The 27,535-nt window shown below is 43.2% G+C and overlaps 1 protein-coding gene across 1 annotated transcript in view; it reads right to left on the bottom strand.

The window, feature by feature from the left end:
• The window catches only part of mmp24 (matrix metallopeptidase 24), an 88,459-nt gene extending 64,009 nt beyond the window's left edge, over nt 1–24,450 (bottom strand). The window contains exon 1 of the mRNA XM_028575801.1: nt 24,097–24,450. Coding sequence (XP_028431602.1) covers nt 24,097–24,243 — 147 coding nt within the window. The 5' untranslated portion in view covers nt 24,244–24,450. The remainder of the gene's footprint in view (nt 1–24,096) is intronic.
• Between the last annotated feature and the right edge of the window lie 3,085 nt (nt 24,451–27,535).

Raw genomic sequence — 27,535 nt, 5'->3', positions numbered from 1 at the left:
CACACATAAAATACCGATGACGAAGCCATAAATATCACAGCAAATAAAAAACACAGAGCGGTGCAACACAATAACAAAAGTATTTTCATTTAAATATTGTAACTCTAAATCACATTTTACTTGCATGAAGGCTTCACAGTGTGCAGGGAATCTGGATGCTTCTGGCTTCAACCACCCTATATATTTCTGCTTCAAGGGTGCAGCATTTGTTGAACAGCGACTTTAAAAACCTCAGCTTCTGAATCGCTGTTCAAGAAAACATCTCGTTGCACAATAAATACCTTGTGCTCTTTGTGTTCGCTTTTGCTGACCCCGCAAAATGAAATGCTTATAGAGCAGTAAACGGAGAAAAGAAGGGAGGAAGACAAGAGATGAAGGCTTGCTTTGAAACGTTGGCCTTGCTGGGAACAAACTGTGGGCGGAGTGAAGCTCTCTCCAGTCTAACGTGCTTACACTGGTCCACAGATTCAACAATCAAAATGTAAGATAACTACGGACTGGGAGACTCTGCTGCAGTGGTGCAATGTAACTAAGTACATTTACTCCAGTAATGTACTTCAGTCCAGATGTTGAGGTACTTGTACTTTACTGGAGTCGTTTCTTTTCATGCCACTTTCTACTTCTACTCCGCTACATTTCAGAGAGAAATATTGTTCTTTTTAATCCACTACATTCATCTGTTACAGCTTTAGTTACTAGTTACTTTACACATTAAGATTCCTACACACAAAACACATGTAGTTTATAAAATCTGATGTTTTATTATAAATGAAACTAGCCAACAATATAACTGCCTACAGGTCCAGCTGAAATGATTAGACCGTTAAACACACAACTGGTTGGATCCTTTACACTTTCTAAAATTGGAGGATTGTTCTTTACTTTTAATACTTGAACTATATTTTCCTGATGATATTTACATACTTTTACTGAAGTAACATTTTCCATGCAGGAATTTTCCTTGTAACAGAATATTTTTACAGTGAGTGCTTTTAGTAGTGGTAGAAGTGGTAGTAGAAGTAAAGGATGTGAATACTTCTTCCACCGCTGCTCTGCTGTTCCTTTAGTCCTTCCTGGCTGGCTCGCCAAAAAAATATGAAGCAGGTGCAGATTGATGACAGAAGAGGTAATCACACTTCATTTTATCTAACGTTAGCACTGCTCTCTCTCTCTATTATTTCTCTAGCTCGCTCCACCGCTTTGTTTTATCTAACTTATCACCGCTCTCTTTCTCTGTTCCTTCTTTAGCTCGCTCCACCACTTTGTTTTATCCAACGTTAGCACCGCTCTCAGCAGATGTTTATATTTGGTTTTTATTATAGAAAGAATAAGAACTTCCGGTTTTGGTCAAACCAAGATGGCCATTTATTTAAACAGGAGGGAAAGGATGGATGGCGGCCAGACATGTGACTGTCTGTCAATATTCAAGAGTCTGGTTAGAGCCCCCCTATGTTTTGAATACAAATACAATGCAAAGATGGAGGGTGGATGCTTTTAAGAATGTGTGGGACTGTGAAGGCATTATTTTGTCTTTAAAAGTTCTAAGCTATGTCCCAATTCAGGTGCTGCAGCCTTCAGAGGCCATAGCCTTCAAAGTCTACCTCGGGCCGCAACCTTTGAAGCCCACAAATGCTTGAGATGGTCTGGTCTGCAGAGCATTTCCTTTTTGAGCGAAGCGCCGCTCCTGTCGCTTAGCAACCTTGACAGCTGTAGCTGATAAGTGATCAAAACGTTAACTACGGCACCAAAATAGAGCCAGAAGTTGTTCTTTTTATTTGACCGTTTGGTCAAGTGTCTCAAAGCGAGGAAAAAAAATAATAAACCCTCATGTAGCCTACATGTGAACATCTCTTGTCTCTGAGACCCAGAGCTCCAGTCAGCTCACAGCGGGGTCTTTGAGCAGGACTGGCCGCCAGATATCTAGATACTCCCGCAGAGCTGACCAACGTTAGCCCTGCAGATATCTAGCTACTCCCAGAGAGCTGACAAACGTTAGCCCCGCAGCTAACTAGCTACTCCTGCAGAGCTGACTAACGTTAGCCTGCAGATATCTAGCTACCCCCGCAAAGCTGACAAACGTTAGCCCTGCAGATATCTAGCTACTCCCACAGAGCTGACAAACGTTAGCCCTGCAGATATCTAGCTACTCCTGCAGAGCTGACAAACGTTAGCCCTGCAGATATCTAGCTACTCCCACAGAGCTGACAAACGTTAGCCCTGCAGATATCTAGCTACTCCCACAGAGCTGACAAACGTTAGCCCTGCAGATATCTAGCTACTCCCACAGAGCTGACAAACGTTAGCCCTGCAGATATCTAGCTACTCCCACAGAGCTGACAAACGTTAGCCCTGCAGATATCTAGCTACTCCCGCAGAGCTAGTTGGCGTCCGGCAGTTTATAGGGGCTTCTACATTCCGAAGCAAATTTGGAGCAAATTTTCAATTCGCCATACATTTTCATAACACTGCCTATATTCAACATCTACACAGTTAGTTTCTTGCCTAAAACATTCTCCAAAGTGAATTTAATGATGAAATAGACGGAAATTGTACAACAAAAAAAAGAAAAGAAATATTGGTTGTGTTTGTGTTTGCCTGTGCTTCTGATCGAATGCCAAAATGAATGCTGGGAATCCTGGGGCTGCGGAGGATACAACAGTTGGGTCTTCTGAATTCTGTAAAAGGAGGCCACATTTGTGGACCGCATTTGAAGGAGCCTTGGAAATAAAATTAAATGTGACAGCCTTTCGTTGTGCCGGTGTGACGAAATTGGTCTACGAACGCAGCCTCCGAAGGCTGCAGCCCCTGAATTGGGACATAGCTCTAGACATCTTTAAAGATGGGTTGCTTTAATTTCATTTAACAAAAACAGACAATACACAAAAAACTCAAAACTCTCTCTCTAGACTACTCATCTATTCAGTTACATAAAAACTTCGGCGACCAACACAATCGCCACCCTTGAGTCTAAATTGTTTTCTATAAACCAGAACCTTCTCGCTGCAGCATTTTGTATCTGTTGCTACTGGAAACCACACAAAAGCTTTAGAAACAGGTCTCATCTTCTTCTGGTTTCCAATGTCTCAAAAGAAAGCTGTATTCATGTCTTAGTTTGAGTTCATTTACTGCTTATATAAAGAGTCTTAAGCCTGGAAACAAGCCAAGCAGATACCAGATGAATCGTGACCATAAAACATTTGATTCAAAAGAAAAAAATTTAAATGGCAAAAAGCCAAAAGGTACCAGACTGTGAACAGAAACTTCAATGGGGTAAGCTCGCTGGCTGTTCCACCAATCAGAGACGTCGCTGTTATGCTTAGAGATGTGCCGATAGTGATACCAGTATTGGGAAAGCCTCCGATGCTGCCTAAAATGCTGGTATCGGAATCGGCGAGTACTAGTAGTATTTGTTCATGTTTCCCAAAAGGAGCCAGGCCGAACAACAAAGATAGAAATCATATCACATCATTAATGTCGGAAAAAGTGACGAAAACATTGGAAAAAGCATCACAAACAAAATAATGTGCCTAAAGCATTTGGAAAAAAGCGCCTAAACAGGTGTCAAAAATGTCAGAAAAATGCCAAAAACGTCAGTAAAAGGACAACAACTTCAGAAAAAGCGTCAAAAAGTAGGTGGGCCAAAATTATTTGTGAATATATATATTAGTGGGCTAAACACTGATATTCTTCTCGTGCAGTGAAAACTTTCCACCCAGAGGTCTGTACATCTACGTCCACCTGATTGGCTGCGTCTCTGTCTGTCTGTCTGTGAGTCTGTGTCTCCGTGAGTCTGTTTCTCTGTCTCTGTGTCTCTCTTTGTCTGTGATTCTTTGTCTCTGTGAGTCTGTCTGTCTCTGTGAGTCTGTGTCTCTGTGAGTCTGTGTCTCTGAGTCTGTCTGTCTTTCTCTGTGTCTCTGTGAGTCTGTGTCTCTGAGTCTGTCTGTCTTTCTCTGTGTCTCTGTGAGTCTGTGTCTCTGAGTCTGTCTGTCTCTGTGTCGCTGTCTGTCTGTGAGTCTGTGTCTCTGTGAGTCTGTGTCTCTGTCTCTGTGTCTCTGTCTGTCCGTGACTCTGTGTCTCTGAGTCTGTCTGTCTGTCTCTGTGAGTTTGTCTGTCACTGTGTCTCTGTCTGTCTCTGTGTCTTTGTGAGTCTGTCTGTCTCTGTCTGTCTGTCTCTGTCTGTCTCTCTGTTTGTCTGTGAGTCTGTCTGTCTCTGTGAGTCTGTCTCTGTGTCTCTGTCTGTCTCTCTGTTTGTCTGTGAGTGTGTGTCTCTGTCTGTCTCTTTCTGTCTCTCTCTGATGCTCCAACCTGTGCGTCAGTAAGCCAGTGTGTCTCCTCCGTCTGCTGCTGATAAAAATAGACCTTATCTCCCCCTGCTAAACTATTTACCGCCTCTCAGCCTGGGTGCAGCGGGTGCAACCCGCCGGCACTTCCCCCGTCCAAACCGCGTGTGCCGCCTGATAACTGGGCTGGCTCTCGTCCTGAATATTAGATTGTGAAACCACCTCAAGGTGTTGTATTAGTTTCTAGGCTTCATGGAGTAGATAATCAACAAAATACCCCAAAGTAGAGTAGGACTATGCAAGAAAATTACAAGGGCTGCCCCTAATTTCTTAAGTTGAGGGCAGCACCAGAAATATAGCCTGCGTGTCGGCCGAACTTAGCCCCGCCCACAACATTTGAGGTCGGGAAGTTAGGTCTGGACTTTGATCCGTTGTGGAGCAACTATGCTCCAACCAGAGCTGTTTGGACCAATCAAAAATTGTCATGGCGGGCTTTATACGATGATGGACGGATGACCGACAGTAATGTAAAGCCTGCCTTTGTCTCGCAGCTTCTGTGACGTCTGTCTCCGTCGCTCTGATTGGTTGGAGGTCTATCCAATCGAGTGCAGAGGCATTTTATTTCCTGGTTCGGTTGAAACACGCCCCATAATCACAGTCCAGTGGAGCAGTATCAGACTCAGATTCTGACTAGAATCTGAGTATACTGAGGCTACCAGAAATCATAAACTCCCCTTAAAATTAAGAGTTTTTAATCCCGCCTGGAAGGAAGGAAGAAAGGAAGGAAGGAAGGAAAAAAGGAAGGAATGAAAGAACCAATGGACAAAAAAGGAAGGAAGGATGAAGGAAAAGGAAGGAAAGGAAGAAAGAAGGAAGGAATGAACCACTGTGTGTCTGTGTGTGAGTCGGCGTTTTATTTTTGGTCTGTTGGTACCAAACGGTGTTCCTGCATCGCGGTCACAGTGCACCCAATCACAAACTCCCCGGGTTCCCAAACTCAATGTTTCAACTTTCCTCTGCATCCGCATGACGTCAACTTCAGAGAAACACAGCAGCACCTGGAGGGGAGCGAGGGAGGGAGGGAGCGAGCGGACTCCTAAAAGCTTCCTGAGTGATGAGTAATGTTCTGCCCCTCGTCCTTCAACAACAAGTAATCACCATCATGCCTTTTTATTTTTAGATTTATTGCCTTTCTAGCTTCAGGTGTGACTGCCGGCTCCTTTTTCTGTACGCACTAAGGCTATGTTCACACTTGGCGTCTTTTTATTTTCCAAGAAAAAAAATGACTGATGCACTTGGCGTAGGGCAATTTCTTTCCGAAATTTTTTTTCAACTTCAAAAAAGACACCCTGAAAAGTGTACCCGCTAATACAGCACCGGTGCCTAAACGACCGGTATAAGCAACGCGGTTTTCTGGTGCCTCTTAATGCAATTCTCTGATGCTCCCAAACGGACGTTAAGGGCAACAGAAACATCGCTGCACGTGGCGCTCACTAGACTTGGCAGTGGGTAACGTTAGCCTACCGTTAGCTAGCAGCTGGATGATACACGGTTCAAATGCTGACAGCTAACGTTAAACAGTGTTTGGGGGGGCAGTAGCTCAGTCCTCGTACGGACCAAAGTACGGAGTGTGGACTGGTAGATGGAGAGATGCCAGTTCACCTCCTGGGCACTGCCAAGGTGCTCTTGAGCAAGGAACCATACCCCTACGGCACTGGCCACTCACTCTGTGGGCTCTCAAAGATTGTTCACAAATCTGTTCTTAGTGAGCACTTCTCCTTTGCTGAGATAATCCACCCACCTCACAGGTGTGGCATATTAAGATGTTGATTAGACAGCATGATTATTGCACAGGTGTGCCTTAGGCTGGCCACAATAAAAGACTGTATTTTACTGTATTGGGGGGGGTGGTCAGAGTAGTCAGTATCTGGTGTTAGGGTTGGGGGTGGGGTTAGGGTTCATGCGTGAAGAGAACACCTCTCCAAGGTGCCAGACGCCATCGTATGTGCAACATGGCATCATGACTTTGCGTAAACATACACGGCCACTTTCTTAAGCCAAGTGGTGTGTTATCTGTACGCACTTTGAGCTATCCGCGTGTGTGTCTATGCGCAATCGCAAGGTAATGTAAGTCAACGGAGGCCAAACGGTGTTGATAAACTGCCCAAAAAGCGACTTGATAACACGCCAATAATGGCATACGAATTGGTGTGTCATACATTCGCCATTTCACGAGTCTGTGTGAGCATTATGGCACTCAAGTCGGTTACGAACTGCAGTCAGGTCGAGAAAGAGAGAGAGAGAGAGAGAGAGAGAGAGAGAGAGAGAGAGAGAGAGAGAGAGAGAGAGATGAACCCAAAACCCTATTGTGGCCAGCCTAAGGCACACCTGTGCAATAATCCTGCTGTCTAATCAGCATCTTGATATGCCACACCTGTGAGGTGGATGGATTTTCTCGGCAAAGGAGAAGTGCTCACTAACGCAGATTTAGACACATTTGTGAACAATATTTGAGAGAAATAGGGCTTTTGTGTACGTAGAAAAAGTTTCAGCTCATGAAAAATGGGGGCAAAAACAAAAGTGTTGCGTTTATAATTTGGTTCACCGACTTTTAAAAAGTATTGTTTTGGCACCGGTATCGAGGAAAAAACCCTACTCCTATAGGCGATAGTGAGAAAATCAGATATCACGATATTTTTGACCAAACACCTCGATATCGATATTGCGGCGATATTCTAGGGTTGAGAATTGAGGCTTTATATATCTTCACATTTAGATTTTTGATAAATAACCATCAGTAATGTGGGGAAAAGGCAAATAATAGAAGAGCTAGAACAGTCTGGTAAGTTCAGAAAAGTACATCACTTTACTGCAATGCAGCCTTTAAAACCAGGAAAAGACAACACTTATGTCATATCACGATATGACGATATCCAAAATCTAAGACGATATCTAGTCTCATATCATGATATCGATATAATATCGATATATTGCCCAGCCCTAGTTTGAACAACAAAACTTTTTGTTTTGCTTCTTTTAATCTGCCATTTGAGGCAAATCTCTTTTAAAAAGTGCCTCAAGTTTGTACTTAGTTGTATTCCACCACAGTGAAAAAGTACTGAGGTTTAATCGGCAGCTTTTCTGTCTGAGCAGGATAAAAAATAAATAAATAAAAAAAGAGTCTTATTTGTTCACAACCTTGGAGCATGTTTTGTGAAGAGGCAACAGAAAAGGGAAGTGAATCGCTCCGGACAGCCTCCATGTTCTCGCAAACATCACGTCCAATAATAAGAACCCACTGAAGAAATCAAAAGTCAACACAGTCCGCGGGCGAAACTGATTAATGAATGAAATCACGGAGCGGCTGTCTGCTGATGCAGGGTTATTATTTGTACGGGAAAATGAAAAGGAGTCAGCACGGTTTTGTCCGTGAGGATTCCCTTGTCGGCTGAAGACGGGGAATGAAGAGGCAGATTTGTAGACGTTTGGTAATGAAATTTTGAACCCACAACTTCTGCACTCGGCAGGGAAAAGACGATGTAGAGAGACGATCCCCGACGTGATCAAATTCAACAGCTGGTATGAACTCGGGGTTTTCCCTCCTGTGCAGCTAAAGAAATGATGATACAAACACATATTTAAGACAAAAATGAGTTTTTTTTCCGTCAAGAATCTGAAGGTACAAGCAACAACAGTAACTCAAATTTAAAAAACCAACAAGACCACAGAAATATCCATAGATTTTAGAAAGTCACAGCAATCCACTGACACTTATTATCAATACGGGGGGGGGGTATTCAGGAGGGACTGCCCATTTCTCCGACACTCCATTGTTCCGACCTCTCAATAACCCGAAAAATACCCTTTGGTCCTACAGCCCACTAGTCCGACGTCGCGAAATTACGAATCCCACTATGGCCACGCCAAGACCAGCCTTATCAAGCAGCTCCATTGGTTGGGGTTAGGCATTTGACCTTGAGTGGTTAAGGTTAGGATAGCTGATTGGCCAGGGGATAGAACCTGAACAAATGGGGTTACGTTACCTCGTGTAAGCATGGACTACTGGCCAATAAATGCTACTGAAGGGCGGGTCTTGGCGTGGCCATACTGGGATTCGTAATATCGCTGGTGGACGTCGGACTAGTGGGCTGTAGGACCAAAAGGGAATTTTTCGGGTTATTGAGAGGTCGGAGAAATGGCATGGCACCCTATTCAGCTTGTTACAAACTACAAATAATTTGGCATTGTACTGGGCAACAAGCTTAAATGCACACTAAGAACCGGCGAAGAATGTACTTTTTAAAGAAACTGCTTGTTTTTTAATGTCAATAACAAAATGCTCCAAATGTTTTTATACTGCTTTTATTAAAAGTGTTTTAACTTGCTGTATTATCTGCTGGTTCGGAAATGCCACGGAGTCACAGAAAAAGACAATCGGAAAAACAGTTACTTGGGGATAACACTACCGAGCATTGAACACATTTACAAAGACAGACTGGTGAGAAAGGCCAATAACATTGTATGTGACTTATAACTGCTTTTACATCCATATTATGTTACATTCCTGTTAATACATGGTGAACTGGTAAACATTGTGACCGGCTTACGATGACCGACTGCTACCTGTTGTGGAATTTTCCTCACGTTACTCTGTCCTCTGTGACTGTCTACATCTAGAAACTAAACTGCGCGGTGCAGGGAACAACTCTGATTGGCTCAGAGAGGCACGTGATCACACAGTGGTTTATGGAGCGCTAGAGTGGCTTTGCAAAAACTTTGATAAGGAGCGTTCTATGACGCATTTTAAATATCGCTTGATCACGCAAATTTGATCGTTGGAAGCCAAAATCGTGATCATGATTAAAATTTGATTAATTGTGCAGCCCTAACTTAAAGCACAAGACATGACATGTTATCATAGGCGTAGTTTACAGAGGGGATGGCCAGTAGCCTGACAAGCCAGACCCACATCCAGATGTTGGGTCTGGGAACTCACCATTGGGAGGGCTCAAGCCGAGGGGCGGGATAAACGGTTGTCTTACAAATTCTCTCTGCGCTCAAAGCCCACCAGAGCAACGCTAGTTGATAGATTAAACTTTTGCCGTATCCGGTCGGCAAAACTTCGAACACGTCTTCCTTTTTTAAGAATGACTTCAGTGCCGTTCTTTGTTCTTTTCTCAAAGAAAAACTGAACACAAAGTCTTCCAGAGTCGCGGCCAAAGCTGATTCCAAAGGCCACTGTTCGCCAGCAGCAGCAGCCATCTTCTTTGTTTTCAAGTAGCAGGGGAATTCACGCGGAACCGTCGCAACTCTGCCATCATTATGTTAAGCCCCGCCCACCAACTCTATACACGATGTGATTGGCCTGACCAGAATTTGGTTTTTCCAGCTCGCAAGCAAACAGAGAGTTGCTAGACTGACCCTCTAGACGCTAGGGTGCGTCTAGATTTCTAGGCTAGATGGCCAGTACAATCCCCCCAAAAACCTATTATAATTTCCTGTACATAAATAAAGACATTTGCACCATAACTTGATGCAGAAAAGGCTACTCGTCTGCCTGAGACAGGTTATGAGGTTATATTGGGCACTGACTTGGATGAGGGGTACCACTGTTTCAACCTACATAGTGTATATAACTATGCCGGAGAGTTCCTGTGTGTTCCACTGTGGTTCCTGATTTATTTTCACGAATACAAATGCTGATGTGAGCACACTCTAAATGTCTAGCTGACCGATCAGATCACCTAGTCGGATCTACTTGTTGTACTGTATATTTACTGATCTGAAGACCTTATCACCAGAAAGATAAAAAAAGGACTACGCACGTCAGTAAGCATGATCGGTAAGCATACAGTAAAGAGCTTATTTGATAGAAATCTACGCATTTTCCTGTTATTTCTGACAATTTGATAAATATACATTATATATTAACAGTGTTTCTGCAGGTCTATCATCATCTATTATGAATGAAATTTAAGATCACAACATAAAAAAGCATATGCAGTACCTCGTTAGCTAACCCTAACCCAATACGGCTCAGTTTGTTTAGTGCATCTTGCTCTGTCAAGCAGCAAGCTACATGGTGTGGGATCACGGAAGGCTTGTATCATGTGAATTCCTCATGGGGGAGACAGAAACTACGCACTTCAGCTTTAAAGTTAGCGACTAGCTGGTGAACAAAGAAAAACATTTGGCAGCTAAAGAAATAAATATTTCCCACAGAACTTGGTTAAATAATGAGCTCAACGTATTTCAGAGAAATCACCGTAAGCTAAATATTTAGATTCCCCATTGTTGTGAACGCTCTGCTTTAAATAATGTTTTCTACTCTTGGCTCCATGTGACGGAGCTGAAAAAAAGAGAATATTGGACTTAAAGGAGACCTAATATATACCGTTTTAAGGTTCTTACTTGGATTTTGTTTCTACTAGAACATGTTTAGATGCTTCAATGTTTATTTTTAATCATACTGCCCATGGCTGCTCCTTCTGTAGTAAAGTTAGCTCTAGGCTACATTGAGCTAACATTATTATTGTTAGCAGTGGACAGTAATAGAATATTTGCGAATTGCAAGAAGTTAACAATATTGGCAGCCAAGGTTACATCGTTCCCTGTTGTTACCACGCAGCTACTATGGTTAGCAATGACTTTAACGTTAATGGAATATAGCAGCACTTTCTACCGTCAAAATTCACAGATCAAGGCTTTTAAACCAAAAATTACACAACCAGAAATGTTTCAGCAGTAACATGACCCGGAAATGGGGAGAAATGAACAACATTGGCAGCCAAATTTACATCTTTCCCTGCTGATAGCATGTAGCTTCATGCGACAATGTTAACACTCGAGTAGGGCCTGCCTTGAGCAGATGACCAATCATAGAAGGCCGGCTCCGTCACATGGAGCCAAGAGTAGAAAAAATTATTTAAAGCAGAGCGTTCACAACAATGGGGAATCTAAATATTTAGCTTACGGTGATTTCTCTGAAATACGTTGAGCTCATTATTTGAAGCTTTGGCCACGTTTAACATGAAAATCCAACATTGTAACATTAAAGATATGACAGAAAATATGGGAAAGCATAATAGGTCACCTTTAAAAGTAACTAGATGGGGAAAAACATGACTCAAAATCAACGTTGTTTTGTCTAGGCTGAATGTGCCCATAGATTTCTAAACCCTTTCTGATGGGAGGCAACATGCTAACCACTGAGCTGCCCTTTTGTACGTTTTTATGTTTTAATTAGTGATGTCCTGAAGGCAAAAATATCCCTAAAATAATACTGACAAACAACTCAATTACTGTATGATCAGTAATGGACGTTATGGAGCTCCAGCAGGGTGAGCTGCAGGCACAGAGTGTAATTAAATTCCCATCTCGGTGTGAAATTGTTTCCTCATCCTCTGCGTCCACAGCGATTCAACGTCGTAATCCACGTTCTTCTGCGCTGCACCCAGAGTGAAAGAGATGCTCCTTCTCCTCCCAGACAGAGCCCTGCCTGATATTTATTTTTAATTAGAACTGCACTCGCATTTCCGCCCTGCTCACTATCTCGTTTTATGAGGCTCCGCTGCGCCGCTGGGCTCCCGTCCGGAGCTGCAACTCGCTGCTAGATGTGCTGCAAGAATGCTCTATGCTGTTGATTTGTTTTTGGAACACGTGGAGGGCCCTATCTTGCAGCCGGCTCAGAGAGGCGCAAAGCTGACGCAAGTGTCTTTGCTAGTTTAAGACCAACGCAGTTGTCAGTTGCCCACGTCGTTTAAATAGCAAACGCACCTGCGCCCATCTGTGCGCCCATGGGCGTGCTGGTCTTACAGGGAGGGGTGTTCAGGTGCATTCTGGGCGTATTGCTATCTTGAGGCAGTGGGAAGTGATCCTGCCACTAACCAACAAAAACCTGGTCTAAAGTCAATAACGCAGCATTTCATTGTTATTATAACAGCAAATTAGTAAAATGCACCTAGGCTCATGCACAGCGCGCACACTATGCTTGTTATACACACAGGGATGCGCAGCAGCACACACACATGCAGAAGATTACAGGTGCAAATCCTCCATTATGACAGCAATGCTCCAAGGTCCAAACGCTCCTGGCTTTTAAAGGGAATGGGAGATGACCCTCTGATTGGGTTATTGCGTGTTACGCCCAAAACACACCTATAAATTAACGTACAGCACTAAGTACACTTTTTTTTTGTCCAATTTACAAACCAACAGAAAGGAGACATAACTATTTGTGTAATGTTAGTCCTCTCTCTCTCTGGTGCGTGCAGGAGACGGGACATGACTCAAATTACACCCCCGTCACGGAGCCGTTGGTAATCTGGTGATAAACAACCGAGTCTCTCGCTGTTCCATGGATTTGTCAGACGATATTTTCACATTGTCTCTACAGTTTAAGATTTACGTAGAGTCTCCGTGCGGTCGTCTTCGTCGCCTTTGTTGCCTTCGTTGTCTGTTTACTTCCAGTAGCGACAGCCGCGTGACAGAACTTGAACGTGAAAGCATGTCAATGATTTAAAAAAAAAAGGGTTGGTTGATTGACTTCAGCCGAGCCAACCATCCACCACGTTAGGGCTGCACGATATTGGAAACAACTGACATTGCGATACTTTTTTCTGCCTACAAGATATATGGCGAGACGTTCTGTTGTAGATTATTGTTACGTTTACAGCTTCGCGGCTCCAAAACGGAACGTTAGTTGGGACATAACCATTGTTTCTTTAGTCTAACGCTATTAGCTTTAGCACCTAGCAGGTGGCGAGCAGCGAACGTAAAAAACAGACTACTGTAGGTTCACTACCGATGGAAAAGCATGCACACATCACTGTGTCTTACGGTACTTTTCTACAAACGGGAGAGCCCAACGTTAGGTCACATACACACAACGCCACATGGCCACCTGTCTTAAAGGGGAAGGGTCAGCCGCTAACAGTCATGTATCTATCATGTTCTATCAAGCAGCAAAAAAGGTGTGGCGTTAACATCCCACGTCCTGCAATGTGACCATCGCACATGAGCACATCGCGGTGTAGCCGATGAAACTAAATACTGTGCAGCCCTAAACCACATCAGTGCTTCTACGCACTTCAAACTGTTCTTTAAACATAGTCTGTCCCTGGCTCGCTGCATACAAACAGAACAATACCCTCATCAAATGCACAATGACAACTCCTATTCACAGCAGTGGCTTGCAGAGTGTGCGGTAAAGAGTGTGTGAGTGTGAGTGTGTGTGTGTGTGTGTGTGTGTGTGTGTGTGTGTGTGTGTGTGTGTGTGTGTGTGTGGGCGACAAAGACAATGGCTGGAGAGCAGGGACGTGAAATGAACTTGAGACAGTGGGAGGCAGATGAATAAAAAGGGGGGAGGGAGGAAGAACTGTAAAACAATGAAGCTGGCGATCAAAAAGCCAAAATGTTCCGAACACGCAGCGGGGTGGCGGGCGCAAAAACAAATAGACGTGAATATGGAGTCAAGGTTTCACGTGTGTGTGGGCTACAACCAACGATAATTTTCATTGTTTGGCAATCCGGGGATTAATTTTGGGATGAATGGATTAGTCGTTTGGTGAAAAAAGTGGATCAGTGTTTTCCCAAAAAAAGCCCAAGATGATGTCCTCACATGTCTTGTTGTTGTCCCCAACTCAAAGATCTTCAGTTTACTGTCTCAGAGGAGAGAAGAAACTACAACATATTCACATTTAACACGCTGACATCAGACAAGTTTGACGGTTTTATTATACAAAATGAATGACGATTAATGTAGTAGTTCACAACTAATCGATGAATCTTTGCAGCTCTATATCGGACGTTTGTTCCTCCCCTTTGTACGACCCGCAGAGTATTATCATAATTATTATTATAGTTATGGCAGGAAATATGTCCTCATATCTAAACCAGAGAACGTTAACGGTTATGGTTTTAAAACACGTTAATGATGTGAAACTGTCCCAGTTTGGTTACATTTAGGCACCAAACGTCCTTAGTTAAGTTTAGAAAAAGATTGTGGTTTAAGTTAAAGCTATAGTGCGTAGTTTCTGTCGCCCCCATGAGGAATTATAAGTAATGACAACAAAACTGTTGGCGCGTCCACATGATACAAGCCTTTTGTGATCTCGCACCAAAAAGTTACGCACTAAGGGCCTTATTTTAACAATGCGTGAAGCGCTGTTTAGTGTGTGTCCGAATCCACGGTCCAAGGTTGTACTTATTGTCTTCATTAATCAGAGGTGTGTTTTGGGCGTAACATGCAATAAACCAATCAGAGATCATCTCCCATTCCCTTTAAAAGCCAGGCGCGTTTGGACCTTGACGTGTTGCTATTATAATGGACAATTTGCCCCGTAATATTTTTCATGTGTGTGTGCTGCTGCGTGTCCCTGTGTGTGTAACAAGCAGAGTGTGTGCGCTGTGCACGAGCCTAGCTGCATTTTACTAATGCTCTGTTAAAATAACATTGAAATGCTGCATTACTGACTTTAGACCAGGTTTTGATTGGTCAATGGTCACTTCCCACTGCCTCAAGATAACAATACACCCAGAATGCACCTGAACACACCTCCCTGTAAGACCAGCACGCCCATGAGCGCACAGATGGGCGCAGGTGCGTTTGCTATTTAAACAACGTGGGTGCTGGACGGGAAACTGACACTTGCGTCGGGCTTTGCGCTGCGCTGTGTTGTTTGACCCATCCACACCCCCCCCACCCAACCTGTCAATTAATCGCTTATCAAAAATAGTTGTCGATTAATTTAATAGTTGACAGCTCTTCTGCTCTACACTCTAATCTTTGCAGCTCTAGTTCTGAATGTGCGCCGATCGCCAAAATAGACGTGAATGTGAAGTCAATGGTTGCGTGTGTGCGTGCGCTTCTCACAGAGGACGGCAAAGCAGGACAAAGACTGCTAGTAACAGTCGTGTGGAGTCACACCCGCCCACACACACACACACACACACACACACACACACACACACACACACACACACACACACACACACACACACACACACACACACACACACACACACACAAGTGCAGCGTTGCAGGCTCATTTAGCCCATTTCTCGGGTGTAATGTAGTGTTTACAACACTCCAGGGACGAGAGGAGAGGAGGAAAAAGCAGACCCCAGAGAGGTTTGGAGACACACTTTCATCTTATAAAAACCATCAATCGCGCCGCCTGCACTGTCCTCTTCTCACTAGTCATCACTGTAATCCACAATTTGGACGGCTTCTTAATCACCAGCGTTATTCATTTTCATCACCACGATGACTTCCGTTCGGACTGGTATCAAGTCTCACATCGCTGCCTGATATTATCTGTACCGGCGCTACAATCAAAGTCAGCCTGCTGACAGGGGCGGGCAGCCATTTTAAGGAAAAGTCTCTTGTCAACTAGGAAAGTGTCCAACAAAAAAACCAGAACAGAACAGAGAAAGTGTGGTGGAACAAATTAAACTCTGACGTTGTGTCAAATCCTAACCAAATCCAGCCTTCTCTCCTGTAGCTCAATTTCCCATCATATCAAATATAGACATAATCCTCAGAAGACTTCTTCTGGTCTTCGGCCGACCCTTCCCCTTTAAGACAGGTGGCCATTGTGTGTATGGGACGTGAGGCGCTCCCGTTTGTAGAGAGGTACGGTAAGACACAGTGATGTGCGTGCTTTTCCGTGGGTAGTGAACCTACAGCAGGCCGTGTTTCATGTTCGCTGCAAAGACATAATTAATCACCTGATATGCAACGTTATCCCGACGTCTCCCGCCCATTTTCACAATTTTCAATAATACTTTTCAAACACCGGAGTGTTTGAAAAGTATTAGAGTTCAACAAAGAATGGTTCACATAAGAATATTTCCTTTTTCTTTTTTATTTTCTGTGTGTGTCTGTGTGTGTGTGAATGTGTGAGCGTGCGTGCATGCATGCGCAAGTGTGTGTGTCAGTGTGTGTGCGAGTGTGTGTGCGTGTGTGTGTGTGTGTGAGTGTGTGTGTGTGTGAGTGTGTCAGTGTGTGTAAGTGTGTGAACGTGCGTGCGTGTGTGTGCATGTGTGTGCATGAGTGTGTGCGTGTGTGTGTGTCTGTGAGTTTGTGCGTGCGTGCATGCGAGTGTGTGTATCTGTGAGTGTGTGTGTCCGTCCTACAAAATCACCCCAGTAATCGAGAAGGATTTATATTTTAGATTAGTCTTTCTTCATATTGCAATATATATATATATATATCACAGGATTATTTTTTTTTTTTCGCAATGTCAATTTTTTTTCAATATCTTGCAGCCCTAATGGAGCTTGTTTTTGTGCCCTTTATCTAATTGGTTGTTTTAGAGCCCACATATTCACTATATGGTTCAAAGCTCAGCGCTCTCATCAACCCTGCGACCAGCAGCAGGCAGCAGGTGTGACCCGACAGTAAAAACTATTAAAATAGTTCATCACCCCAAGCAATAAATAATTGGAATAATGGAATAAAACCCTTTTGATGGCCACGTTACCCAGCCCTGCTGCTCAGAAAGCAGAGAACAAAGCAGAGAACAGCATCCGGACGTTCATACATCTTCTCATTAACGTCTTTAACAAACGTTGTTAATGATCCCTCAGACGTCATCAACACCTCTCTGTGATCGATAGCAATCAATCGATTGATTCCCCAATCGATCGTTTAACAGCATTAGGACGATCAATAACATTGGGTTGATGTACCGTTCTGCATATTAAAAACAAGGCCTTTCAACAACACTACGACAGCTACAGCCCACACTACAGTTGTCTATAGCTGCTGCCAGCCAAAAATACTCGGTCCAAAAAACACACCAAATTTGACCTATTGTGTAAACAGGCAAACAGACAAAGGAGCACGGAGCAGTGAGTCAGACAAAGAACTGAACGCCTCCTTCTCTCTCTCGCTCTCTCTCTCCTGTCTCTCTCTGTCTCTCTCACTCGCTCTCTCACTCCTCTCTCTCTCTCTCTCTGTCTCCCCCTCCCCTCTCACTCTGTCTCTCTCACTCCTCTCTCTCTCTCTCTCTCTCTCTCTGTCTCGCTCTCCTCTCTTTGTCTCTCTCTCGCTTCCCTCTCTCTCTCTCCTGTCTCTCTCTGTCTCCCTGTCTCTCTCCTCTCTCTCTCTCTGTCTGTCTCTCTCTCTTTGTGTGTGTGTGTGTGTGTCTCTATCTCTCTCCATCTCTCTCTCTCCTCTCTCCTCTCTCCTGTCTCTCTCTTTGTCTCTCTCCTGTCTCTCTCTCTCTCCTCTTTGTCTGTCTCTGTGTATTTCTCTCTCCTCGCTCTCTCTTGTCTCTCTCTCTCTCTCTCTGTCAATTCAATTTTCAATTCAAATTGCTTTATTGGCATGAATGTCAGAAATAACAATATTGCCAAAGCATCAAGGATAATGTGAGAAGAAATACATACAATTCATTGAGTAACCTTAAATATATACATTTAAAAATAAAAACAGGAAAGCAACAACAGTATATCAATACACAGCAAAACCGCTAGTGTCAAATGTAAGAAAGAAAACAAAGAAAAAAGCAAAAAAAACAGGTGTTGTTCTCTCTCTCTCTCTCTCTCTCTCTCTCTCTCTCTCTCTCTCTCCCTCCCTCTCTCTCTCTCTCTCTCTCTCTCTCCCTCTCTCTGGAACAAGCTGAAGGTGCAGCAGTCGGTCCACCATGTACCGGTCCAGTGTGGTGCTGCTGACAGACACACACTACTGAGCTCATGTCCTCAATGGAAGCAAGACGCGTGTTAGCATTAGGGATGTCATGGTACCAAAAATCTAGTAGTCGCTACCAATACCTCCAAAAGTACACCATACTCGATACCAAAGTCGATACCACAGAGTGTAAAAAAAAAACCTGAACAATAATACTTTGGCATTACCAACTCTATTTCCACAGCGCTGCGGAGTGGAGGAAGGTCTGGCTAGTCCACACACACACACACATAAATGTGCTCTGGTTTATTGGCATTTCTTTAAACCAATCACAATCACCTTGGGCGGTGCTAAGTTCCGGACGGAGCCACGGTGCTTCTGCAAAGGGGGAGACATGCAGGAAACAGTCACAGGTTGGACTCGAACCCTGGACCTTCTGCATCGAGGAATAAACCTCTGCATGCGTGCGCCCGCTCTACCAACCGAGCTAACCGGCCACGCGCTACATGTGAGAACACAGACAAAGTGTTTGTAACACACATCACGGTACAGTGTGTGCAGCTCTGCAGGCAGCGCAAGAACTTCAAAACAAGTTCCCTCCCGGAAAGCGCACGCCTCATTACATCCCAGCATCAAAGCTCCTTTCAAGCCTTAGCGTGACGTGCGCCGCAAAGCGGGGCCAATCAGTCGGTGAATAAATGATCCGGCGGTTCGAGACATGATCAAAAACATGTTTTTCCCCGTGCCGTTTTCACGGAAAAACATTGAGACCTCTGCGACCTGCCGTCGGAAAACCGCAGAGCTGTCGTACAAAACATCTTGGCGCGTTGGCGCCTAACAATCCCTTCAGCCAAGAGTTACAACACACACACACAGAGACACACAGACACACACAGAGACACACAGAGACTCACAGCGTGTCGACCATCAAATACAACTTCACAGTCATGTTTACAACATCCCTGATCTCTGAAAACAGCCGTGTCCCCTCCCTGTGGAACAGCCAGTGTGTTTGAGCTTTTCATAGGGTTTCTGCAGGTTCCTCCAACTCAAACGTAAGACCTTTTTAAGACCTTAATGGATGAAACTTAAAAATGCCCATATTATGAAAAAAAATAAAAATAAAAAATCCCTTATTCTGGGATTTGGGGTGTTACTTTGTGTCTCTGGTGCTTCCACACACATACAAACTTGGAAAAATTACCATCCATGGTGTTCTGAGTGTGTGCTGCCGTCAGTCTCCTGGTGAGCTGGTCAAAATCTGCACGGCTTTCTACGGCACTAGCCAAAACGAGGGGCCTAGGGGGCTAAGCGTTAGCATGCTAGCGCTAAAACACTGCTAGAACACACACAAATTCACCCTCATCTACAAAATAAATTGTATAGAACTAATTCCATGTCCCTGTTCTGCAGGTATTCCACGCAAAGTAGTTAGTGCGGCCTCGTTTAGAAGAAGTCTCCTCCTGACCCTCCTGATTGGACAGAAGGACTGTCTGTCTTTTAACAGACAGTCTGTTAAAAGTAGGCGTTTTTCTGTGTTTTTTCACCTCTCCTTCCTGTTAAAAGACAAACAGTCCGTGTTTTCCCATTTGCTGTTCTGTTTTCCTATTTGCCGTTGTGTTTTATGATTTGCTGTTGCGTTTATCTATTTGCTGTTGTGATTTGCACTTCAGGGCCACCGTAGTTAATACATAGCGTTCCGTTTTTTTCTGCTTTTATGTATTCTATTTTCTGATTTGACTGTATGTTTTATTGCCTCTGATTTGACTGCATGTTATATTTTACTGTTGGGACTTCATGTAAAGCACTTTGGATACCTGCTGGTTGCTGTAAAGTGCTATATAAATAACATATTTTCCCCCCAGTAGATCTTCTGGAACATTTTGTAATAAATCCTGTAAAAGAAAAAATCCTGCACAGTGCATGTGTGTGAGGCCACATTAGCATGACGTGTAACAACAATAGCTTTGAGAGGATTATGGTTTCTCAGGGAACAGCAGACGGGGCTCGGTGAAAACATCTCCTCCTCTGTACAGCAGCGTGACACGCGGCGGCTGATAGCAGGTGCCGCTCAGCAGCCTCCGGGCGCTCCCTTTGTCTGAATCAAAGTGGCACGGGCGACACAACCATCACCAAATAACAGCGCCAATCATCGCGTCGTCTCCCGGAGCTAGGGAGACTTCTGCGAGCGTTCGATTCCTCAAAAAAGACATGACCCACATTTTCAGAACGAGGTATGATGCACGCTCAGCAAACAATGCATCGAGCATTCCAAACAAAGGGCTCTGCTTTAACTCTGCTGGAGCTCAACATCACAATCAGAGAGATGTAGTGCTAGGTGAGTAGCACTTAATAAGAATGTGCTTTGGCTGACGCTGCATTCATAAAAACAACAAGATGAAATAAACTAAGGCGGCACGATATGAGGAAAATGTGCGACAACGTTGCTGAATATCGTGATAACGATATTACTTGCGATAAACAAATGGATATTAAGAGTGAACTAAGATCTGCATTTCTGCTGCTTTCAGTATTTTGCTTAAAATCCGACAAACTGCTTGTTGGATTTAAAACAAATGAAAGGAAATCAGTTTCAAACATTCTTTGACGTACTGCGATGATGATAAAAAAGCATATATTGTACAGCCCTAAAATAAACAAACAATAAATACAGAAACCACACACACACACACACACACACACACACACACAAACACACACACAGTACGCATGCACACACACATACACACACACACACACACCTTCCAATATTCCTTGCTACCCTTTTCTTTCCATCTTTGCCTCCTTTCTTTCATCCTACTTTTCTTCCCTACGTACTTCCTATTTTCTTTCCTTACCTCCTTACATACTAACCAATAATTTTGATGAATCGTTTTGAGTCATTTTTTATGAAAAAAACAGTGAAACTTGTGTGATGTCAGCTTGTTAAATGTGAATATGTTCTAGTTTCTTCTCTCTGTGACAGAAAACTGAATATCTTTGAGTTGGGGACAAAACGAGACATTTGAGGTTGTCATCTTGGGACTTTGGGAAACACTGATCCACATATTTCACTATTTTCCAATATTTTAGAGCACAAACAACTCATCCATTGATCCAGAAAATAATCCACACATTAATCAACGATGAATAGAATCGTTTGGTCGCAGCCCTACTCGTATCGACGGAGAACTCGCTCTCGACGTCTGCCTTTGTGCGACAGCAGCCACGTGCAAAAACCGATTGTTAAAAACATCCGACTGCCTCCGTCCCATCGTTTCTTCTCTCCTCCGACTCCCTGCCACTTCCATAAATTATGGAGGGAAGGCTATATTTGGACTCCGTGAAGGGAGAAAGAGAGCAGGGGGGTAGGGGGGGAGAATCTGGAGAGGCTTTGTTCAGCGCACATGAAAGCAGCACACTCACTCAGGTTCACTTCAACGTTCTGTGCACGCTAGTGGCTATTTATTGACAACACGGGGTTGAGAGCTCACTACAGAGACTTGTTAACCAGCCAAAAGATAACACGCACACAGCCAGGGCCGGGCACCCAAGTCCATACTTTTTAGGCTCTGACCTAATTGCCTCTAAAGTATTGAGTATCGAATAACGCCTCGTCATTCAATACCCAACTGTCAATACCTAAAGGAGTAAATCTAATCAGCATCAGGCAGCCAATCAGCATGCAGCATGCTTCTACCAAGATCTAGTAAGTTTGTGATTGGCTGTCCAACGGTACACGTTACGCAGAGACAGAGCTCATGTAGCAGGGGCTGGAACAGAAATACAAAGAGTCGTGCCCTAATGTAAGTACATAACTGAGACTGTACATAAGGAATGTAAAGGACCACTTTGGAGTTTTAATGTACGCTGCTGATTTAATGAAATAAGTATGGGTTGGTAGCCCGGGAAAACCCTGACCAACTTCCGGCAAACTTGAGATTTGCTCTGCAAGTCCGTCTGACCAAGCGCCCATTCAAACTATTTCCAATTTTTTTCCAAATCGAGGCATCAATCACAACCGTTGAGGCGTTGGTGACGCCCCTTTGGAAATGGGCTGTGAACAAACCATTCCCAGACCCAGGTACAACTGAGAAGGGTCTGGTGTCAACCAGGCTAATGAGTTGGGTTATTGGTCAAATATTTTTATGTGCTTTCATGTTATTTGTATGTGATGAAATTCTGTGCACCTGTAATGTTAAAATGTGTCCCTTTGGTGGCACCGTAGTTTTCCACAAGGGAAGATGACTTTTTTTTAAAAGAAGGTAGCTGGCTAGTGTGAATGGTACGCAGCTGTGTTTGGTCCTACAAGATTTTATCAGAGATTTTGGGTTTCATTTATGAACTTTGAGAAATTGACGCCCTTTTCATGATGGAAGATAGGACTATCGTATATCGTTTTGCATTCCTTGGTGAGCGCAGCAAGGTACGATGTGTTTTCATTCATAGTTATTCCAAAAAATGTTGTATGTATGGTCTATTTTGCTGTGTAATTAATGTTTGTCACCCTAAATGACGGATTAAACGAATGTTGAACATCATGCTGGTCTGGCAAAACTAAATAAAAGACATCTTACGCATCAGTCGAGATGCTCGCTTTTTGGATCCAAGGACTGCTACATGAAATGTTGTAATTTCTTCTGGTTTTATAAGATTAGTATTGAAAAAAGTAGCGTTTAGAAACCGGTGTTGAAGTCACGGTGTTAGTATCAAATATTTTTAAATGATACCCATGTCAGGAAAGCCAAGCTAGGACCAAAAAATGCAGAGTAGAGGATTTATTAAACAAATGACTTAAGGCGTCCTGAGGAAGGCAGGCTGCACAATTAATCGCAATGTTATTGAAATCTCAATATGGACTAGTGCAATACCCGAATCACAGGGAAGCGCTCACCGAAGGCTTGTATCATGTGGACGCACCGACAGCGTTGTTGTCATTACTTAGAATTCCTCCTCAGAAACTACAGTGTTTACTTTAGGATTTTTTTTAGCAGTGGGGGCACGTCTATCTGAACAATAACCCGCCCCTCTCCCCCCCTTCCTCAGTTGTAAAGACTGATTACACGAGGTAACGACAGGGGAAACGAGGGACCGGCGATGCGAGGGCTGAAGAACAGGTGGAACACATCAGGGCAGGGCAGACGATCCCAAGGCAGGAAGTAAAAAGGAAAAGCACAGCTACAGCTAATCAGTTTCCGGCGAAAGCAGAAGATCCATGTCCATGTTCTTTATAAAATGAAATAAATGTCAGACTGACTGACTGACTGACTTGTGACATGCATTCTTCTTAGAAAACAAGCTCATGATGTCTCATGATATATTATTCAACTTTTGTTTTTGTTAAAGAAGGAAAAGGAAATCCCAATACTCATTACTATCTAAATCGAATAAATCAAAAATCGCAACACAAATCGAATCGGCAGCCGCATATCGTGAAAGAATCGGATCGGGACAAAAGCATATCGTCCCAGCCCTGATAATTACCAGCCAATAAATCATCCATTAATGTCGCTTTTAATGAGGACGTTGGACCCGACACCCTAGTCCGCCTCCTGGACGGACTCGTTCCTCCGCCTAAAGAGCCCACCAGCGGAGGAACACACAACTCAGCCCCTCGCAGCGGAGCTCTGCTGACGCAAAGAAGCCTCTATCTATCTCAACCAAAAAAACAAAAAAACGGAAACAATTAAACCTGATGGAACAATTACGCCACTTTAGTTGGTAATTAGGACATGTATGCACAGTGTGTGGGGACGGCAACTGGACGCGTTCAAATTCAGTTTGGGTCCGTCTGAAAACCAAAAGAACCAGGTATACAGCGAGGGAGGATTGTCAATTAAGCCGATCCAGTTCACTAACTAACTCGTGAATCTTTTATTCCCCGGTCCCTCCTTACAGGGTACAGGAAGGATGGGTATTACTTTCATATCGAGGGGAGGGGAAGGGGAGAGCGGTGAGGCAAGGTGAGAGAAAAAAACATCATAACGAGCATGAAAACATTCAGAGGAGCGCATGACGGCACGTAAAGGAAGGAGGGATGGATGCTCATAGATCCATTCCTTTACATCCAGCGAGCACAGAGGCTTGGACATATAGACGCACACATTCATCCCTGACATCCCGCACTTTCTTCTAAACAGTGGTTTTTTTTGGGGGGGGGGAGATGTTGGGTAGACCTACCTTTACAATCAGCGTCTGCTCCTCTCCGCACACGGAAACGACCCAGAACAAAATGGGAAAGTAGCAGGTTTTCCAGCAGAATCCCGGGAGCCCCGCTTTCCTCCTCCGCCTCGCTCCTCCGCTGCCGCCGCCTCCTCTAGTCGCCATGGCTGTGTCCCCGAAATCCCCCCCCTCCTCCTCGGCTTCCCTCCGGTGTTTTCCAGGCTCCTGCTTCGCTTTGTTTACCGGAGGAAACGGTCCGTGCGCTCGCGCTTCATCCCGTCTGCTCGGTGACTGCCGAGATGTGTTGTCTCCTCTCTTCTCTCTGTCTCTCTCTCTCTCTCTGTGCAGACGCGCTATTGGTTTCCTACACTTGACGAGTGGCCATTGCGCATGCTCATTAAGGTGCAGTGGAACAGCTGGGGAAGCCTGGCTACGAGAGAGAGAGAGAGAGAGAGAGAGAGAGAGAGAGTGATGTGATGTGATGGATGTTGTTGCAGTAGCGCTTTGTCAACACCAGGAGCGCTACAGATGCAGTTAGACATCTGTCTCAATGCATTTCTTCTTTAAGCAGGTGAGCAACATGAATGAAACAAGAATCACTATTACAAGGGGTCCGATACACAGGTAGCCTGTTATCAGCGTCTGATGTACTGAACAACAACCTAGTTACTGAAAAACACTTACATTTACAAAATTAACATTTTGTAAATCTTACGTACTCCCTGCAGTACTCCAGAGTAGCTAGTGATGGTCAAATGAAGCTTCGCGAACCAGTGTCCTTACTTTCTGAGCTCACTAGATGGTGCTCTCGTTTAAAAAAAAAGGTGAAATGAATGGGTTTTCAAACCCTTTTTTGAACCGAGATCGCCATCTAGTGAGCTCAGAAAGTAAAGACACTGCTTCGCGAAGCTTCATTTGACCATCACTACTCCAGAGTAGGCCTACCTCCATTTGAGAAACACTGATCTATAGCATCAGGAGTTGTGGACTGCTACTCAGTCCTTCCAGAAAAATGCCGAGTTTTTTTGTGATTGTTGCGGGCAAAAATCCATGATTATGCAGCACGTTTTCTTAAAAAATGCGATGGAATATGCGGGATATTCATGCAATTGTATGCAATGAAATTGCGGGAACTTGCAAAAAATTTGATGAAAAAGAGAAAAAAAATTATTTGCCCGTTTTCAGCAGCAGTTTCAAAATATGAGATTTTCATAGTAAAGGGGAGTCCGTGGGATTTTGAGCTTCTATGTATGTCCTATTGACCCACGGCGTTATTCAACTATGACAGAGTAAAATCAGTTTTGCATTCTATCACCCCTTTAAAGTCAGAATTCTGAAAAAAAAGTCAGAATTCTGACCTTTTTTTAAGTGCAAATAATCAACAACAAAAAATGAAGGAAAAAAATTTTTTTTTCTCAGAATTCTGACCTTTTTTTAAGTGCAAATAATCAACAACAAAAAATGAAGGAAAAAAATTTTTTTTTCTCAGAATTCTGACTTTAAACTGTACTTTCAGTGACACCATCTCTTTTGGCATTGTCTACACACACAAATTCTGGCAAAACTTGAGCCGATTTATCATTGACCTTAAAGTTTGTTATTATTATTTTATTTCATAAAGATTTTTGCATTCATGTTGGACAATGTGGTATTTTTCTTTTACAAAAGTCAAAGAAAAGAAAATAATACATGTATTGATTCTAATGCCAAAATTTCATAAGACTCGAGTTGAAGGAACTGTAGGGTGATGTGAAATGGTTCGGGTGGAGTGAGGGTTATAGGGATATGGAGTGATGAATAAGATTAGGGAGAAGGCAGGGTTTGATGCAACACCAGTGGTATGTTATGTTCTCATCCTTCAAGGTGATTTTGATTCATTGCATTCATGTTTGTGTGCTGCATAAAGGGATAACAAAGACATATTACAATTAGACAGTGGTCAATCAACACATAAATGAAACAAATTGTACAAATGAACAAAGGAGAACTGCACAGGCTTTAATAGATAATCTGAACAAACAATCTTTGCACATGGCTCATGGCACAAACAAAGGAATCCAGTCAGCAGTGCACAGGTTAGCAAAGTGACAGCAAATCATGACAAGGCCTAAAAACACAAGGTGAAGTGGGCGTGGTCAGGTGGCAGGTGGCAAAAGTATCCTCCTGTTTCCAACTGGCAGATTCAACACGTTCCTTCCCAAAGTGAATTGAAAGAACAAAAATGGAATGGAAAAAAAATGGAATGGAAGTATTTTATCTTCTCTCCCGAGCTTAGCAAATAAAATCTGCTACAAAAAAAGTTTCCTTTCTCGAAGCACAACTCATTCAGGCAGAAGAAATCATTCCAAATAGTTTATTTAAGTAATAAAGATACATACATGTGCCGGCGATTATCTTGAAAATTAAATTCCGTCCATCTAGACCAGTGGTTCTCAACCTTTTTGAATAATGTTCCCCCTTTGAGCACTTTTTTTTAAGCCATGTACCCCCTGACCAGCGCAACTAACTTTTGGTCAAAAAAAATTCTATATAAAGAGGAAGAATACAGCGATGTCAGCGATAGATTTACTAAACAACAGCCTTGGGCCTGGAAAACATTTAAATGCTGATGGAAAAAGGAGACAAAATCTTGGAAAAAGACAGTAGAAAGAAGGAAGTAAGGCAAGAATAGATCGAAAATAGTAACAAAAACTTTGAAATTTTTTTTCAAAAAGCGACAAACTTCGAAAAAAGTGACAAAAACTTTGAAGTAAAAAAGACAGTAGAAAAAAGTAAGGAAGAAAGGCAAGAAGACAAACGACAAAAACAGCGTCAAAAGCTTCAAAAGAGCAACAAACTTAACTTAAGTAACTTAAGTAACTACAGCCTTGGAACTGAAAAACATTTTGCAAAAAATGTCACGTACCCCCTGCAGTCCTCCAAAGTACCCCTAGGGGTACACATACCCCCATTTGAGAAACACTGATCCAGACTTCCTAAAAAGTGAGAAAAATAGGCATATAGGGAGAAGAAATTCATAATTCATGTACCACATGCACTTTTACTTTAAAATAGCTGCTGAAGCAGGAAATCAATTCAATGAGAGCCTGTTGACTAGCGCTCTGACAGTCTCAACCAATGTAATCAAATCTTTTTTTCCAAGAGTTTCAGCACTGTAGAAGCAGAAATGTCTCAGAGGAGTTAGCAGTCGCTGTTTGCGTCATTCCAAGGCAGTTTTCTTTCCACCTGGTGACAGGCTCTTACATTATAGTATTTCTTATGTTGATAGATACAAAAAGAAGCAGATAAGAGTAGAAAAGGAAAATGAATGCAGCAGAAAAGAGGAGTATAAGACAGGAGATGGAGAGGAGCAGAGGAGTGAAAATAAGAATATTTAGTTTTGCTAACTTTAGATATTTAAACAGCTTAAAGACATATTTAGACTAATATTTTTTTTTTTTTACTGCGGTCACAAATC

This window comes from Perca flavescens, chromosome 4, assembly GCF_004354835.1.
Source record: "Perca flavescens isolate YP-PL-M2 chromosome 4, PFLA_1.0, whole genome shotgun sequence".
Taxonomy (NCBI): domain Eukaryota; kingdom Metazoa; phylum Chordata; class Actinopteri; order Perciformes; family Percidae; genus Perca; species Perca flavescens.
This window is presented reverse-complemented; position numbering and strand designations above follow the sequence as displayed.